This window comes from Ovis aries, chromosome 2, assembly GCF_016772045.2.
Source record: "Ovis aries strain OAR_USU_Benz2616 breed Rambouillet chromosome 2, ARS-UI_Ramb_v3.0, whole genome shotgun sequence".
Classification (NCBI taxonomy): domain Eukaryota; kingdom Metazoa; phylum Chordata; class Mammalia; order Artiodactyla; family Bovidae; genus Ovis; species Ovis aries.
Genome location: NC_056055.1, coordinates 42,485,928 through 42,501,924, shown reverse-complemented (window position 1 = coordinate 42,501,924; position 15,997 = coordinate 42,485,928). Strand labels below are relative to the sequence as shown.

At 52.7% G+C, this 15,997-nt stretch overlaps 1 protein-coding gene across 1 annotated transcript in view; it reads right to left on the bottom strand.

The window, feature by feature from the left end:
• Positions 1–446: 446 nt before the first annotated feature.
• The window catches only part of LOXL2 (lysyl oxidase like 2), a 113,071-nt gene continuing 97,520 nt past the window's right edge, over positions 447–15,997 (bottom strand). Inside the window, exons 10-14 of the mRNA XM_042243127.2 lie at positions 15,678–15,921; positions 8,687–8,802; positions 7,432–7,568; positions 2,262–2,373; positions 447–1,422 (exon numbers count right to left, since the gene is read on the bottom strand). Of these exons, the coding sequence (XP_042099061.1) occupies positions 1,343–1,422; positions 2,262–2,373; positions 7,432–7,568; positions 8,687–8,802; positions 15,678–15,921 (689 nt within the window). The 3' untranslated portion in view covers positions 447–1,342. The remainder of the gene's footprint in view (positions 1,423–2,261; positions 2,374–7,431; positions 7,569–8,686; positions 8,803–15,677; positions 15,922–15,997) is intronic.

Below are 15,997 nucleotides of genomic sequence, written 5' to 3'. Positions count from 1 at the left end.
TCCTCACGCAACCATGGTGCCCCTAATACATTTCCCTAAAAGACAAGAGCCGAAGAAAGGCTGAGGCCCGTCCTCTGTGGTGTGAACTAAAGGAGGCCTCTGTGATGGTTCAGTGGTAAAGAACTTGCCTGCAGCCCAGGAGATGCAGGTTTGATCCCTGGGTCAGGAAGATCTCCTGGAAGAGGAAATGGCAACCCACTCCAGTATTCTTGCCTGGGAAATCCCATGGACAGAGGAGCCTGGTGGGCTACAGTCCCTGGGGTTGCGAAAGAGTCAGACACAACTTAGGGACTAAACACCAACCTGTAGCCAATGCTGGACAGGAGGTGTCGAACCCACATCCCTACGAGAGAGAACCTGTAAGGGTGTGCAGCTCCCTGGCTGCGACTGGGGAAAGGAGCCCTGTGGCTTAGGGGCTGCACGCAGAGGCCCAAATGAAACACACCTGCAGGTCATAAATCTTTTATTTGGAGTTTCAAGTATGTGTAAGTGTCCGTGATGACACATGGCGATCGGTGAGCGTCCTCCTCACCCAGAACCCTGGTTCTAGCACCGTTGAATCAATTACCCACAGAATTAGAAGGACAGACAGAGGCGTCACTTACACAGGTGGGCTGGTTTTTCTTTTGAGCTCTATGTTCAAAGGCCCAGATGCCCGATATGAAATGCCACTAAATTACTTTCTGTTTCAAAGTCTGTGAAAATAGAATATAATTATAGTATCTTGAAAAATAGGAGGGCACAGGGGTGTAGGTGTCTGGGGGCAAGAGAAGCACCATCTCTGAGCTCACTGGATCAGAAGACGGTTGGCAGCATTACTTATACATGTGAATAGAATAAACAGAGTAGAGGCAGGTCATTTAATTGGAAGAGAAGTCTAGATATTCAGGGTGGCTGGAAACAACCTAAGAGGAGGGGAAGTGGGATTCAGCCTGACCTCCTTGGGTTGCTAACCCACGTTGCCAACATGTAACTTGGAGAAGAAAATGGCCCCATGTTATCTGTGGTGAGCCGGGCAGATGGTGAGGCTCGGAGTGGACCATGCCTTGGATGGGACAAGCAGCCAACCACCTGTGTACTCATGGTCCCAGCCAGGATGGCTCTTGGTTGGCGCTGCTCCCCACCGCCCCATGGACAAGCCCCAGCCCTGGAAGCTGTCCCAGGCTGCGGGTGTCAGGAACACGCCTTCCTCGCCTTCCTCCTGAGCTTGGCCGAGGGCTGCAGGGGGCCGAGACGGGCAGGGCCGGGCTGGATGAGGGGGAGCAGGGTGATATCCGGTCAGACTGCAGTTGTTGGGGGAGATGCCCGTGGCCCGAAGGCAGGAGGTGACCATGTTGCCACTTTACCGCGTGGAGACCTGGTTATTTATGAGTCCACTGAAATGCTCAAACTTTTTTTCTGTCTCTTCACTGAGGGAACCACCTGGGGGAACAGGCATCAGAGAGATAGTGTTGGGCAAACCAGATGCACAAGTCTCCCCCCCCAGAGCTGGAGCCACCCCATCCTCCCCAGGCGGCCTGCAGGGCCACCTGTGTGTGATGCCAGCAGGGCAGTGACAGGTGCTGGCCATCTGTAGGGCCAGGCTCATGTCAGCTGCCCTGGCAGAGTCGGCTGAAGGAGTGACTTAATCTAATGCTGTTAGTTTTTACCTCCGCCAAGAGCAAGGCCATCACTTTGCCAGTGGAGGAGAAAGCCCAGCCTCCCCTGTTGGAACCCAGGTTGTATAATGCTGGGAAAAGCTTCTTCATTGGTGGCCAGAAGCCATGGTGGCGGCTAGAGCTCGACAGGAAAACGACACGCACAGCCCACAAATTGCTGACGCCCACGTTTTTGTGGTCTCACGTATAATGAGGTGGTGGCCTCAGCTTCACCAGCCCTTAAATAGCTTTGGGATCTGTGCTGGGCCGGCCCATTTCTGTCCCATTCTCTTGCCTCAACCAATGCTGGCAGTGAAAACCTCATCTTCATCCAGGGCTGTGTGTTCACCATGTCCTTCCCGTGTGTGGAAACGCGAGACTGGCTCCCCCCACCCCCAAGGTCTTTACCCAGCTTAGGAAGGCGCGCTGTTTCCTGGAGAAAGTGGGGCAGCTCCCGCCCGTCTCCTGGAGGTGGGCTGAGGAGGGCGGCCCGGGGGCGAGTGCTCCCCATCCTGGAGGAGGGCTGAGGAGGGCGGCCCAGGGGTGCAGTGCTCCCCATCCTGGAGGAGGGCTGAGGAGGGCGGCCTGGGGGCGAGTGCTCCCCAGCAGGGCCCCGGGCCTTACCTATGTGACAGTTGTACATCCAGATGCGGTGGCCATCATACCGGGTCCTGCACTTCATGATGTTGTTGGTGTAGTCAGACTCCGCCACCTCGTAGTTGGGATTGATGACAACCTGGGGGAGAGTCAGGGCAGAGGTGGTCCTGCCTCGGCCTCCCTTCATCCTAGGCCTGGCTGCGATGCTGAGACCAGGCCTGCCTCCAGAGCCGAGCTGAGCTCACGGGACAGAGCACAGCATGGCTGGTGTTGTGTTCCCAGAGCAGAGGGGAGGGTGCAGGACTGGCCAGAGGCGAGGCCAGGGAGGCAGAGGGGAGACCTGGAGGAGACCTCCATGCACCTCACACACACACACACACGCACACACACACACACACACACTCCTACCAAGAGTAAGCCTTCAGGTGTGGGCAAGGGATAGTTACCGAGTTTGGGATGAACATGTATATACTTAAAATGCATAACCAACAAGGACCTACTGTACAGCACGGTGAGCTCTGCTCCATGGTATGTGGCAGCCTGGCTGGGAGGGGGGTTTGCGGGTGAATGGATATATGTATGTGTTTGGTTGAGTCTCTTCACTGTTCAGCTGAAACCATTACTACACTGTTTGCTAACTGGCTATACTCCAGTACAAGGAGGGCATGACAATCCAGCCTAGCATTCTTGCCTGGAGAATCCCCATGGTCACAGGAGACTGGCAGGCTACAATCCATGGGGTCACAAAGAGTCGGACATGACTGAGCAACTAACCAACGCACAGCACATACCCTAATACAGAATAAAAAGTATTAAGAAAAATGATTATTAACCAATCTTTTGTCTGACTCTTTGTGACCCCATGGATTGAAGCCCACCAGGTTCCTCTGTCCATGGGATTCTCCAGGCAAAAATACTGGAGTAGGGAGCCATTTCCTTTTCCAGGGGATTTTCCCAAGCCAGGCAGGCCTTCAAAAAGGGGTTACCCTCTCCTGGGTGCCAGAGAGGTTTGATGTTAGTAGAGAAGCAGGAGCTGAGGCCTGAGGAGGCCACGAAACAGCTGCTGAGAGAGCCAGAAGGGAGCGGGGAGCAGGACTTGCTGGGAGGGCATGGCGACCAGGACTGGACGCTGTGGGAGTCAGCGGAGGGCTGCCCCAGGCGCCGCAGATGACACTGTTCCTGGCAGCGCGACGTTAGGCACAGCCCTTCTGTTCTCTGGGTCCAGGTTTGCTCTAGGGGGTCCCCAAGCCCTTTCTGCTCACCAGGGCAGATTTCCCCCTTGTACCCCCTTCCTCTGCGTCATCCCAGGTAAGAGGGTGGCACTCAGAAGAGCAGGAGCAGGAGGGACAATTCTTCTGAGGGGGCTTCTGGGATTGGCCAGTCCTAAAGGAGATCAATCAGTCAGTCCAAAAGGAAATCAAACCAGTCAGTCCTAAAGGAGATCAACTGAATATTCATTGGAAGGACTGATGCTGAAGCTCTAATACTTTGGCCACCTGACTCAAAGGGCTGACTCATTAGAAAAGACCCTGAAGGCAGGAGGAGAAGGGATGCCAGAGGATGAGATGGTTGGATGGCATCACCGAATCAATGGACATCAACTTGGGCAAACTCCAGGAGATAGTGAGGGACTGGGAGGCCTGGCATGCTACAGCTGTTTGGGTAGCAAAGAGTTGGACATGACTTGGCAACTGAACAACAAAAACAACTGGGAGCAGACAGAAAAGGGATATTTAGTGGTGAGGAGCCCAGAGGACAAATTAAAGGAATAGGAAAGTGAGGAGACAGAAGCTGGGCCTGGGGCTGTGGGTGAAAGTGCAGAGGACACAGATGAGGCTTTCCCCGAGGGTCCTGCCACATCTGGAAGACCCCAAGGAGGCAAGGGGGACAGGGCCGCCCATGGTCAATATGATGGGGGAGGGACAGCCTGCTCGTTAGGGTGCATTCTGTAGGCTTGGGGCCCTCAGGACCTCTCCCTCCAGGGCTGAGAGTCAGACCATAAAGAAGGTTGAGGGCTGAAGAATTGATGCTTTGAACTGTGGTGCTGGAGAAGACTCTTGAGAGTCCCTTGGACAGCAAGGGGATAAAACCAGTCAGTCCTAAAGGAAATCAACCCTGAATATTCATTGGAAGGACTGATGCTGAAGCTGAAGCTCCAATACCTTGGCCACCAGACGCAAAGAACCAACTCATTGGAAAAGTCCCTGATGCTGGGAAAGACTGAGGGTAGGAGAAGGGGATGACAGAGGATGAGATGGTTGGATGGCATCACCAACTCAATGGACATGAGTTTGAGCAAACTCTGGGAGATAATGAAGGACAGGGAAGTCTGGTGTGCTGCAGTCCATGGGGTCACAAAGAGTCGGACATGACTTAGTGACTAAACAGTAACAACAGTGACCCTTTAGCAAGCTGGCTGGGCCTGCCAGAGATGCTATGGGAAACAGGTCAGTGGGGGTCTCCAGCCCTGAGTCCTAGCCGGTGCAGAATATTCTGGGGGCTCTAGGTTATGTCCCATGGTGACTCTGTCTCTCTAGGTAAGGCTGGGAAATGTCCTGCTCTGGGGTGGCCTTACTTTGATCTGTTTTCTGCCTGACAACCTTAGTTGTGCCATGTACCAGCCCATGCATGGCTCATAGCCAAGGACAGACAAACCCCCTGCACCAAGACCCAGGCAGCCCTTTGCTCACAGATAGTCATGTCCCTGCAGGTGACCGTGAGGGCAGTGGGGACTATTAGGGCCCTTTTGACCCACTCGGGTGCAAGGGTGAGAGCGGAAATGAATGGTCTCCACAATTCCATCAGACTCATATGTGGGGTCCTCAGTCTCTTGGGGATCTGTGGGCAGTGGCTTTAGTTCCTTAGGCAGGAGACCTGCTGTGATTTACAACAGCCAACATGTGGAAGCAACCTGCCCATCAACAGATGAATGGGTAAAGATGTGATGTATATGTATGTAGACACACAATGGAATGCTCAGCCAGAAAAAAAAAAATGAAATTTTGCCATTTGCAATAACATGGATGGACTTGAGGGTATTATGCTTAGTGGAATAAGTCAGGGAAAGAAAAATACTGCATATTATCACGTATTTATGCAATCTAAAAAACACAACAAACCAATGAATGTAAAAAAGAAGACGACTCACAGATACAGAGCTAGTGATCACCAGTGGGGAGAGGGGAATGGGGAGAGGCCAGACAGGGGTACAAACCACTGTGTAGGAAATAAACTATAAGGGCACACTACTGCAAGCACAGAGAATTAAGCCAAAATTTTCTGATAACTGTAAATGGGGCATAATCTAGAAAAATTTTGAATTGCTATGTTGGACACCTGAAACTAATACTGTAAATCAATTATACCTCATTGGACACCTACGTTTAATACGTTAAATCAGTTATACCGCAATTTTTAAAAACTTAAAAAACACACAAAATAAATAAAGTGACAGTGGCAGCTTTGTGTTGAAAAACAAAAAGATCTGCTGTGGATCCAGGCAATGGTGGGAATTAGGGATCTAATAACCCTGGGAACCCTGCCTCTGAGCCTCTGTACACTGGCCTCTTGGGCTGGAACACCAACCCCTCCTCAACCCAGCTTTCTCCTGTTTCTGCAGCATTTCTGGGGCCTGCACCTGGGTCCACATGGGAATGGAGAGGGCCAATACTCCCAGGCCAGGACTCTCGAAAGTCTAAAGCTCCACATCCATCCCAAGGGAAGATGACCTGGCCCTGCTGGCTGTGAAGTGTGGGTAATAATAATGCCCATCCCTGGGGGATTACATGAGACCATGGGTCCACAGGGTGTGGCCAGGGTCTGGCCCACCACCGATCTTCAGTGTACAAGTACGTGCGTGCTCAGTCTCTTTGTGACCTCCTAGACTCTTTGTGACCTCCTAGACTGTAGCCCGCCAGGCTCCCCTGTCCATGGGATTCTCCAGGCAAGAATACTGGAGTAGGTTGCCATTTCCTACTTCAGGGGATCTTCCAACCCAGGGATTGAACCCACATCTCTTGTATCTCTTGCATTGGCAGGCAGATTCATTACCACTGGGCCATCTGGGAAGCCTTTAATGAGTCACAGTTATTAAAAAGACATTATCAAAATACATGACGCTACATGTTCCCCTTGCAAAGGGATAGCAGACCTCAAACATAAACTGAAGTACGTGTACAGAGACATGGATATCCGATTCTTTAAATAAAGAGCACTCTGCTCTTCACTTGGGCCTCTCCAAGTCTGCGGTTCTGGGCTTGTGGGTGGAAAAGTGCTTGGCTGTCTGATTACCAGTCTCTGAAACTGACCAGGGAAACTTTCAGAACCCCTCTGTGGTCACTTCCCTGCAGGTGTTGGTTCCTCCCAGGATTGTCTATAAGGTGGGGACCGTGGCCAGGCCCTGGGCTGGCTGAATGCCCTCTAGGAAAGCTTTCAAGACAAAATGACACATTTCTGGTCACCCAAGGATCTAGCTTGAAAGCAAGATGGGTGGGGATGTGGGAAAAATAAGGTGAAGTCTCCGCAGGCAGGAGTGCGCCTGTGTGCTTGAAGGGGAGACGCTGGGGATATGGTGACCCTGGGTTCCCCCACCAGTCTGGGCACTGGCTGGGGCCTGCAGCTATTTGCAGAAAGGTGGGAGGCCAGTGCGTCTTAGTTCCTGTCTCAGGGTGGCCCTTCCCCTGGACAGAGTACATAGAAGCCCTGGGAAGTCATTGCACAAATAGTCACTGGACAGGCTGCCTCTAGTACCTAACAATCTACCATTATAGGTTTATTTCTTTGCATTGAACACTGCCCCCTCTGCAGATCCTCTTCTATGAGGCAAACATTTCTGGGGGAGGCAAGTCACAGACACTTGTGAGTGAATGGCTCTTTGTGTGATTGCTTTTAGCCCTGATGGCACAGGCCAAGAGAGCCTGAGGGAGGGCACTGGGAGAAGCCGGGGTGGAGGTGCAAGTAACGCTCCAGAGACAAGGAGTGTGGGCTGCCTTAGAAGCTGCACAGATTCCTAGCCTGAGCACCAATCTGGCCTGCAGACGCCCTTCGATTTGCAAGTACCAGGTCCAGGACTCTGTGCCCTTTAGACAGCCCAGCCTCCATGCCTAGGCACCATCAGCAGGAGGCTGCCTACCCATTTGCTCAGGCAGAGACCCGGCCTCCCATCAGCAGGGGCCCTGGAGCCCCTTATGCGGCTCACCTGGAACAGGTAGTCTCCAGGAGGCACGTCAGTGATGTCGACCCACTGGCAGTCAATGTCATGACGGTACATGTCCCAGCAGCCCATGGTGATGCCCTGCTCACCAAAGTTGGCGCACTCGTAACTCTTCTGGATGTCTGCATGTGGAGACAGAGGGAAGCCAAGTCACCAGGCACCCACGGTTCCTCCACCGTGCTCCTCATGAAGGCCCTGCTAAGTGGGGGGGCATCCCCAGACCCCACCTTCAGCATCTCTCCCTTCTCCAGGCCCACAGCCTTGGCTGCCTCTGGGCTCGGCGGCCCATCCCTGCTCTGCTCTGCTTTTGGTAGAATCCTCCCTCAATTCCCTATCCACATCCCACTGAGTCCTCCTCCATGAAGCCTTCCTGGGCCACTCTGGCCCACCCTGGCCGTTCTGCAGCCTGGGAATGAAGCGTGTGCTATTCTGGATAAGTTATGATGTTTATTGTTGAGCCCGATGCGGGGTCATCTGGTCTCCCCGAGGGCATCCGCTCTTGGATGTGGTCTCGGTCTGACCCATCTCTCTGACCTGTCCTGGGTCAGCCCCTTGTGTGGCACACAGTAGGTGCTCAAAACCCATCTGCTGGGTGATTTCATGACATGCCAAGGGCCACATAAACCACTAACAATTAGCACCCATTTACTGAGAGCCTGCCAAGTCTGGGCGCTGCTCTAAACCCCAGCTGCCCTGAGAAGAGTCACGTGTCTCCTCTTAAGAAAGCTCGGTCAGGCCAGGATGGCAGATGCGCCCACAGCGGTCACCGTGCAGGTATGGAAGCGACTGGGGGTGTGGGTGGGGTGCTGCCTCTGCCTGGGGCAGTCAAGAGAGTCTGGGAACCTCAAAGTGGGGCTTCGAGCTTGAACTGGAAGGTGAGAACCTGTGGGGCTTGTGTATCTATGTTGGATACAGAGAGAAAGTGTGGTAGCCAGAGTGATAGGGGACTGCGTGTCAGGTTTAAGGGTTTGAGCCTTACAGGGGAGACCCACCAGTGGACCCACTGGATTACCCGTCAGCATGATTCTGGGGACCCAGGTGCCTTTATAGCCAGGCCTTGCCCACCCCACCCCTCCAGCCCCAGATGGTAGTTATGAGGTCCCCAGTGAGGAAGGTCCTGTGGGGAGTCAGCAGGGCGACACCGAGTCCCTAGCCAGGCCTGAGATCCTGGCCAAATGACCACACGCAGCAGCATCTGAGTCCCTCAGAATCTCCCCAGCCCACCCTGTCCCCCGAATACCTCCTTCACATTCTGTGTCCTCCAAGCAGAAGCTAGCTTTGTGGCCCTCTGCCACCTTGGTGCCATTGAGGTTCAGCAGGTCATAGTGGGTGAACACCTCCATGCTGTGGTAGTGCCTGGGGGCGAGAGGGAGGTCTGGATGTCAGTTTCTGGAGGGATTGCCGCCTGCAAGCGATGGCCCAGCTGGCCATTCCCCTCCAGGGACATCTCGAGCAGAGCAGCGTGGTCCAAAGTGGTGGTGGAGGGAGAAAAGTGTGCAGTGGACAGGGCATTATGAGATGGGGGATGGGACAGAAGTCAGGAATCGTGGCGCTTCCATGGGCTCTGGAGGGGGACAACACACTACCTTCGAGAGCCTCAGTTTTTTCATCTGCTAAATGGAAATAATAATGTAATGCATGGGGTGCTATGGGAATTAATCAGATAAACTGATGAACAGGGGCTCAGCATCAATAAGCTCAATAAATTAGGATATATTTAGTAAAAGGATGTAGCACCCTCCAGAGACCTAAAGTGGCTGTCACAGCTCATTTCTACTTGGGCACTTTCTGCAGGTGAATACAAGTCACTCTTCGATGTCTTTAGAAAACGTTTAAAGTGGGAGTATGGTCGGGAGGGAGACAGAATGAAGAGGGGAAGAAAGGATGGGAAGAGCAGGCGCTGATGAGCAGGGCACACACGTGTCCCAAACTAGGCAGAAACTTGTGCTCCTGGCGTCAAGAACATTCTTTTTTTAAAAGAGGGGGGAAAAGGGGCTTTGAGACCCCGTGGGAGGGAGAGGGTGACTGGCACATCCTGTAGAAGGGAGCAGAGAGGGAAGAGAGATTGTGCACCCCCGTGGCTCTTGTCCCGGATGAACATTTACCTAACGGGGTCCCACCTCATCCCTCGGGAAGAATTGAGAACAGATGCAGGCTCTTGGAAAGGCCTGTGTTTGGTGCAGAATAACACGGGAGACATGGCTTCCGAGGGGCCTTCCTGAGGGGCTTGGTGCCAAGCCCATCCTAAGCTGCTATACATCTTATCACAAGTGGCTGCAAGTATTCACACTCGCTTGTCTCTCATTCCAGGAACATTTGGAAAATGGGGGAAGGCACAAGCTACCAAGGTTTGGGGAACAGAATCATGAGTTTTGTTTCCCTGTGACCTGAGTTCCCTCCGCAGGAAAGAGGGAATGACAGCATGACCCCCATCAGGGGTTCTGTACAGAGGAACTAGGAGACGGACTTCCCTAGTTGGGTCCAGAGGCTAAGATCCCACCTTCCAATGCAGTTCCCTGGTTAGGAAGCTAAGATCCCACAGGCCTTGCAGCCAAAAAACTAAAACGTAAAACAGAAGCAATTTGATAACAAATTCAATAAAGACTTAAAAAAAATAAATATAAGTAAGCTATTAATGGGGAAAAAAACATGGATTAGGAGAAGTCACAGAAATGCCTACCACGGGGCTTGAGACAGAGGAACACTCAATACCTGTCCACCCTCTCCTTACCGCTACTACTCCCATGAGTGATGGAGTCCTGCTTTATTACTATCAACACCGCTACCATTGCTATGATTGTGTGTATTAGTCACCCAGTCATGTCTGACTCTGTAACCCTATGGACTGTAGCCTGCCAGGCCTCTGTCCATGGGATTCTCCAGGCCAGAATACTGGAGAGGGCTTCCATTCCCTTCTCCAGGGGACCCATTGCTATGATTATTTCCTGGCCACAGCAGCTTCCTCACCGCCCCCCACCCCACCCCCAGCCTTAGGTGTTTGCCCTCAGGCTCTCTCGGCTGGATGGGAACAGAAGAGGACAGAGAGGAGAGGAAAATTAAAAGGACAACTTTACAGAGAGGAAATGAGAGGCTCTTTTCCCTTCTTCCTGCATTGGGCTGGTGCTATAAATAACGTCAGAAGTGCCTAACTTGGGCTTTTCCCAGGTCACTCGGGTTCCTGGGTAAAAGGATGCTGAGCCAGGGGCCCATGGGGAACAGTTACAAGGATGCATTCTGTGGCAGTTGAAGGAAAGACTTTGAAAGAGTCTATTTTGGCTTCTTGAAGGAGCAAGATGGGACACGAGGTCTGACTCACTGCCTAAAACATGTCTACCTCTTTCAGAGAGGGGTTTATGTTGCTATGTTTACTGGCTGGAAAGACTGAAGAGAAATAGGTTTATGTTCCGCTGTCTAAACAAAATGCAGACGGAGCCCACAGACAGACTCTTGTAAGGCTGGCCTTCTCCTGCTGCCCCTGCTTCCTGCAGACTTGATTTAAGAGTCTTCCCTGACTCTTCGTTTTTTCCCCTGTGGACATGGGGAGGGAAGCAGCTGGCTGGAGATTCATGATGCTAGCTAGCTGTGGTCCGGGAGCCTCTGTGCTTTACTGCTGGGGCGTGTGTGGACATCACCTCCCGGGCCACCTCTCCTCCAGCGGGCTGGTTGGAGAGCCCAGGGGCACCCACCCTTCACCACCCACACTCGCACCCCAGGAGATTCAGATCGAGGCTGCTGGGAAGGAGGGAGGAAGCATCTGGTGATCCAGGGACATTTTCTCCTTTCAGGCTGAGCGTCCTGATCTTCAGAGGTCTAAGAGGTAGCCTGATCTATGGGATAAAGATAGGGAAATGTCGGTTTGGAAAGAGATTCAGGAAGTCTAGGCAGGAGAGAACACCAGACACTAGATCACTGGAGGCCGGTGGAGGTCGTTGTAACTTGGCAGAGAAGAAGGGTGATCTTCCACTGGGGAACGAGAGAGCGAGGTACACTAGGGCATGGCACCAGCAGAGGCACAGGGCTCTGGGTGGACACGTGGATGACAGGCAAAGCCAGTCCAGAACAAGATGGGAGCTTGGGTATGTTCTTTGTTCCCTAGGTCATCTCGGGCCCAGATAAGACTTTCCATCTGAGCATCAGTGCATATTACAGAGATGCTTCACTCTTCTTCCTTTCTCACACCAGCCATGTGTCCCCCGGCGCCCATCCTGGCTGGCATTCAGCTGTGGATTGGAAGATGCTCCCATTACTATTTCAGAGAACGTGGGGGCGTGTTCCAACCTCAGGAGGTGCTGCCACAAAGGGCAGGAGCCCTTCTGCTCGCTCAGCCTTGCCCTTCCCCACCTGCTAGGCAGCCCTCGGGTGGAACAAAGCCCTCCTGGATGGGATGAAGGCCTAAATTCGGCTCACTGAGGCCGCACTGAATCTGCAGGGGGCTGCTCTGCACATGGTGGGGGCGGAATGAATGAAAGTCCCGCCTTTTGTAGGCGGGCTACCCGTGATCAGAGGGCCTGGCACCTGTGGTTGGATATCCATCTCCCTGCATCTCCAGCTCCCAGCTCCCCTCCAGGGCTTTCCTGAGGTAGGGGGCAAGGCAGGATGCTGCACCCTGGAACACAGCAGGGGCTGAGAACCAGGAGCAGCAAGGCTGCTCTGTGACATCATGTCCCAGGTGAGCAGTGTGGCCCATACCTGGGGTGCAAGAAGCAGGAACGGGACCCCCATCAGTATCATCAGTCAAGGGCCATGATGATGAGAGAGAATGGCTCAGGGCATTTCCCTTTAGGCTGGCTCGTGAGGAGGCTCTGAGAGGGCTCAGTCTCCGAGCTTCACCTTGTATGTGAGTGCTCAGTTGCTAAGTTGTGTCCAACTCTTCGTGACCCTATGAACTGTAGCCTGCTAGGCTCCTCTGTCCATGGGATCCCCAGGCAAGAACACTGGAGTGGACTGCCATTTCCTTCTTCAGGGGATCTTCCTGACCCAGGGATCAAGCCCACTTCTCCTGCAGTTCCTGCACTGGCAGGTGGGTTCTTTACGGCTTTGCCACCCGGAAGCCCCTGTGGTATTTCATCTTAGCACTTTCAAAGACTATACCTCTGTTCCTCAGCACAGCATCAGCTAAATTGGGAGTGACCATTTTGCAGATTCAGGCTAACTTGAGCCAGGGTTCTCAACTTTGACTTCACAGATGGGCTTTAGCATCTGTAAATCTGCTGAAACAGGGTGTAAAATCCAGAAATAATTTCTTTGAGTGGAGGATGGGTCAGCTCTCATCATGCTCCCAAAGGGACCCAACAGAGAAATTCAGGGCCAGGAGTCCTGTTGAAGGTCCTCCCATAGGGCCTGGAGAAGCTCCCCCGGAGCTCTGGAGGCCAGGGGTGGGGAGTTTCTTACACTCCCTGGGGTCTTGTGGTCAGAGGTTCTCAGCCACAGTCCAGGAGGGCAAGGCTGAAGGGACATATGCTTAGCCAGTATGATCTTTCCCACCCATTCCTTCCAAACCATTGATTGCAACATCTGTAAACAAAGAAAGGAAACAGACCACAGGAAAAGCAGGGTTTGGGGTGGGGAGGTCAGGGTGGCTTGGAGCTCCAGATCAGAAGAAACACTTCATGAGGTCGCCATGTGTATTCTTAGAGAAGAAACCATTCCTTGGAGATCAAGCCTATGTCACAGGGAGCGCCCTACCGTGTGATGTCTGGGTGGAGCACCATATATGGGGCGGAGACGCAATTACCTTCTACTTATAGATCCAAAGGGCAGCACTTCCACCATGTATTCTCGGAAGGAAATCAGGCACCCATACGTCAGGGCTTTAATTTTACTCTCTAACTCCCTCCCTGCAGAAGACCTCCATGCTTCTATATAAAGACCCAAACTTCTTTGGCTAAAGAGGGCTTTCAGGACATACCAAGAGTAATTGCAGTTGACCTTTGAACAACGCAGAGGTTAGGGGCACTGACCTCCACACAGTTGAAACTCCAAGAACTGTTATCTCAGTCTCAGAAACAAAGGAGCTCAGAAATGACTCATCCAAGGGCAGGAAACTGAAACTGCTTGGATAGAATGGGGACACAGCAGCCCTAATTCGTTTGATTCTATGTATTGTGATCTCTAATCAAACACGAACTTTTCCCCACACTGAGTTAATTTAAAAGCTATAAAATGAAAATGTGTAGAGGTACTACGTTAATTGGAAAAGAAAAATCCAAAGGGACCCAGGCATTTCAAATCTGTGTTGTTCAAGGGTCAACTACATAAAGGAATATCAGTACCCCCGAGTTCTATCACAATCCTTTTTTTTTTTTGATATGGACCATTTTTGACCAGATTATTAAATCTGTTACAATAATGCTTCTCTTTTATGTTTTGGTTTTCTGGCCATAAGGCATGTAGGGTCTTAGCTCCCTGACCAGGGATTGAACCTGCAACCCCCTGCATTGGAAGGTGAAGTCTTCACCACTGGGCCACCAGGGAAGTTCAAATTGTCCTTTCTTTTGAAATGGATTGAACAACTCTATCCCTAAACAGTTTCAAATGTGACTAGGCCATAAATTACGACATGAAAAAGCAGCCCTACAGATTTGTGATGAAGACTAGGGGAAAGACAGAAAAGGGTTAGTCGCTTAGTCATGTCTGATTCTTTGCAACCCCATGGACTGTAACCCACCAGGCTCCTCTGTGCATGGGACTCTCCAGACAAGAATACTGGAGTAGGTGGCCATTCCAGTCTCTAGGCGATCTTCCCAACCCAGGATGGAACCCAGGTCTCCTGCATCACAGGCTGATTTTTTTACTGTCTGAGCCGCCAGGGAAGCCCTTCTGAAGACTGGGGGAGGTCCCAGGAAGGGCACATACTGGGAGTCAGGCAGGCCCCAGTCAGGACCCTCATTCCCCAACTTCATCCTGGACAAGTCATGTGAATGCAGAGCCACGGTTTCCTGATTCAGAAAAAGGAGGGTACCCTGCCTGGTACCTTTTTCTACCAGCTTTAGTTCTTGTGTCCCTAATAATGATCATCACACTTCAGAGCTGGAAGGACACCTAGAGGTCAGCCAGACTGGGGCCTCTCAGACTGATGGCACACAGTCCTTTGGGTACCTGTTAACATGCAGATTCTTAAGCAATTGTCAGTCTCCCATGGGCCCTGGATTTGACACTGACTGCAGATGCCGCCAGCCCTCTTGGGGACCTGATGCAAAACTCTTGTAGGGCTGGGATTTTGAGTGGGGGGACCGTGCCCTCCCGCCGGGCCCAAGTCTGTGGTCCTTCGGGGAAGGGGTGGGAAGGTGGCTGCCGTGTTGAATGGCAGGGGCCTCCCTCTGTTCATTTTCAAAACTGCTCACTCTGTTCCCTCTACTCACCCAGCTCAGGTCTGAGCAGCAAAATGAGAGCCAGCGGCAACAGACAGAGGGCTCTGGATTAGGGTGGGAATCAAGCAAAGGAACAAAAAGAAGGAGGCTGGGGGGCACAGGGAGATGAACAGCAAGGCTTCTGTTGGTCCAGCTTGGGCCGGCTCTGGGGCCGTGCTCTGCTCTCGCCCAGGAATTTATAACTGGGAACAGAGCCACAGACTGAGGGTGGGAAGGGACAGCGGAGGTCTCAGCTGATGTGGCCCAGATGGCCTGACATCGCACAGCTGGTGAGAGGCATGGCTGGGTCGAGAGACCAGGTCTCATGACTCCTGGGCCTAGAACTTGTGTCTCCACACTCACCATCTTCCTAGAGATCTTCAGCATGTACAGCATACTGGTATTTAAAATAACCCACATGCCACAAGTAGAGAGACTGCATGCCGCAACTAGAGAAGCCTGGGCACCACAACACAGACCCAGTACAGCTAAAAATAAAGTAGAACAGACTAGAATAAAATATATTTCTACATGAACTCAGCATCCAACACCTGCAGCACCCAAGCTCCCTGCAGAGCATGAATTTGCTGAGAACACACCAGAAACCATTGACTGAAGGTCAATGGAGGGGCACTGGGTTCTCAAAATGAAGTTTGTTTCTGAACGCTAGAGGTGTCAGGGGCAAGAAAGAGAGCAGGCTTGGAGAGGGTGAGGAGGGCCAGGGCCTCTGGGAGGGGAGAACACTGTCTGCAAATGTAAAGGAGCCCTCCAGCTAGAGGGAGCCCTGCCCCCAGGACCATGTGGCCGCTCGGCTGTGTCTAAGTGGCCCTGTGACATCTGGGGCCCGTGGGTTGGCGGGCTGGGGCAGGGAGGATGGCTCACCTGTGGCAGTCATGCCAGATCCAGGCGTGGCGCCCATTCTTGGGTCGGAAGTCGGACTGGCCGTTGTTGTGGATCTGGGAGGAGAAGCGCAGGAGCCGCCGGTAGCCCGTGGTGGGGTTGGTCTGGGCGGCCGAGGCCGAGAGGCAGTTCTCCTCCATGGCGCACTGCAGCATGAACATGGGCCGGTCCTCCAGGTACGTGGTCTGCTGCACGATCTCTGCGTTGAGCACCAGGTCAGGGGCAGCTGGGAGCAGGGCAGACACAGGCTTCAGACAGGCCAGAGACTCCATGCCCCTTCCCGCCTAGGTTTCCTCTGATTC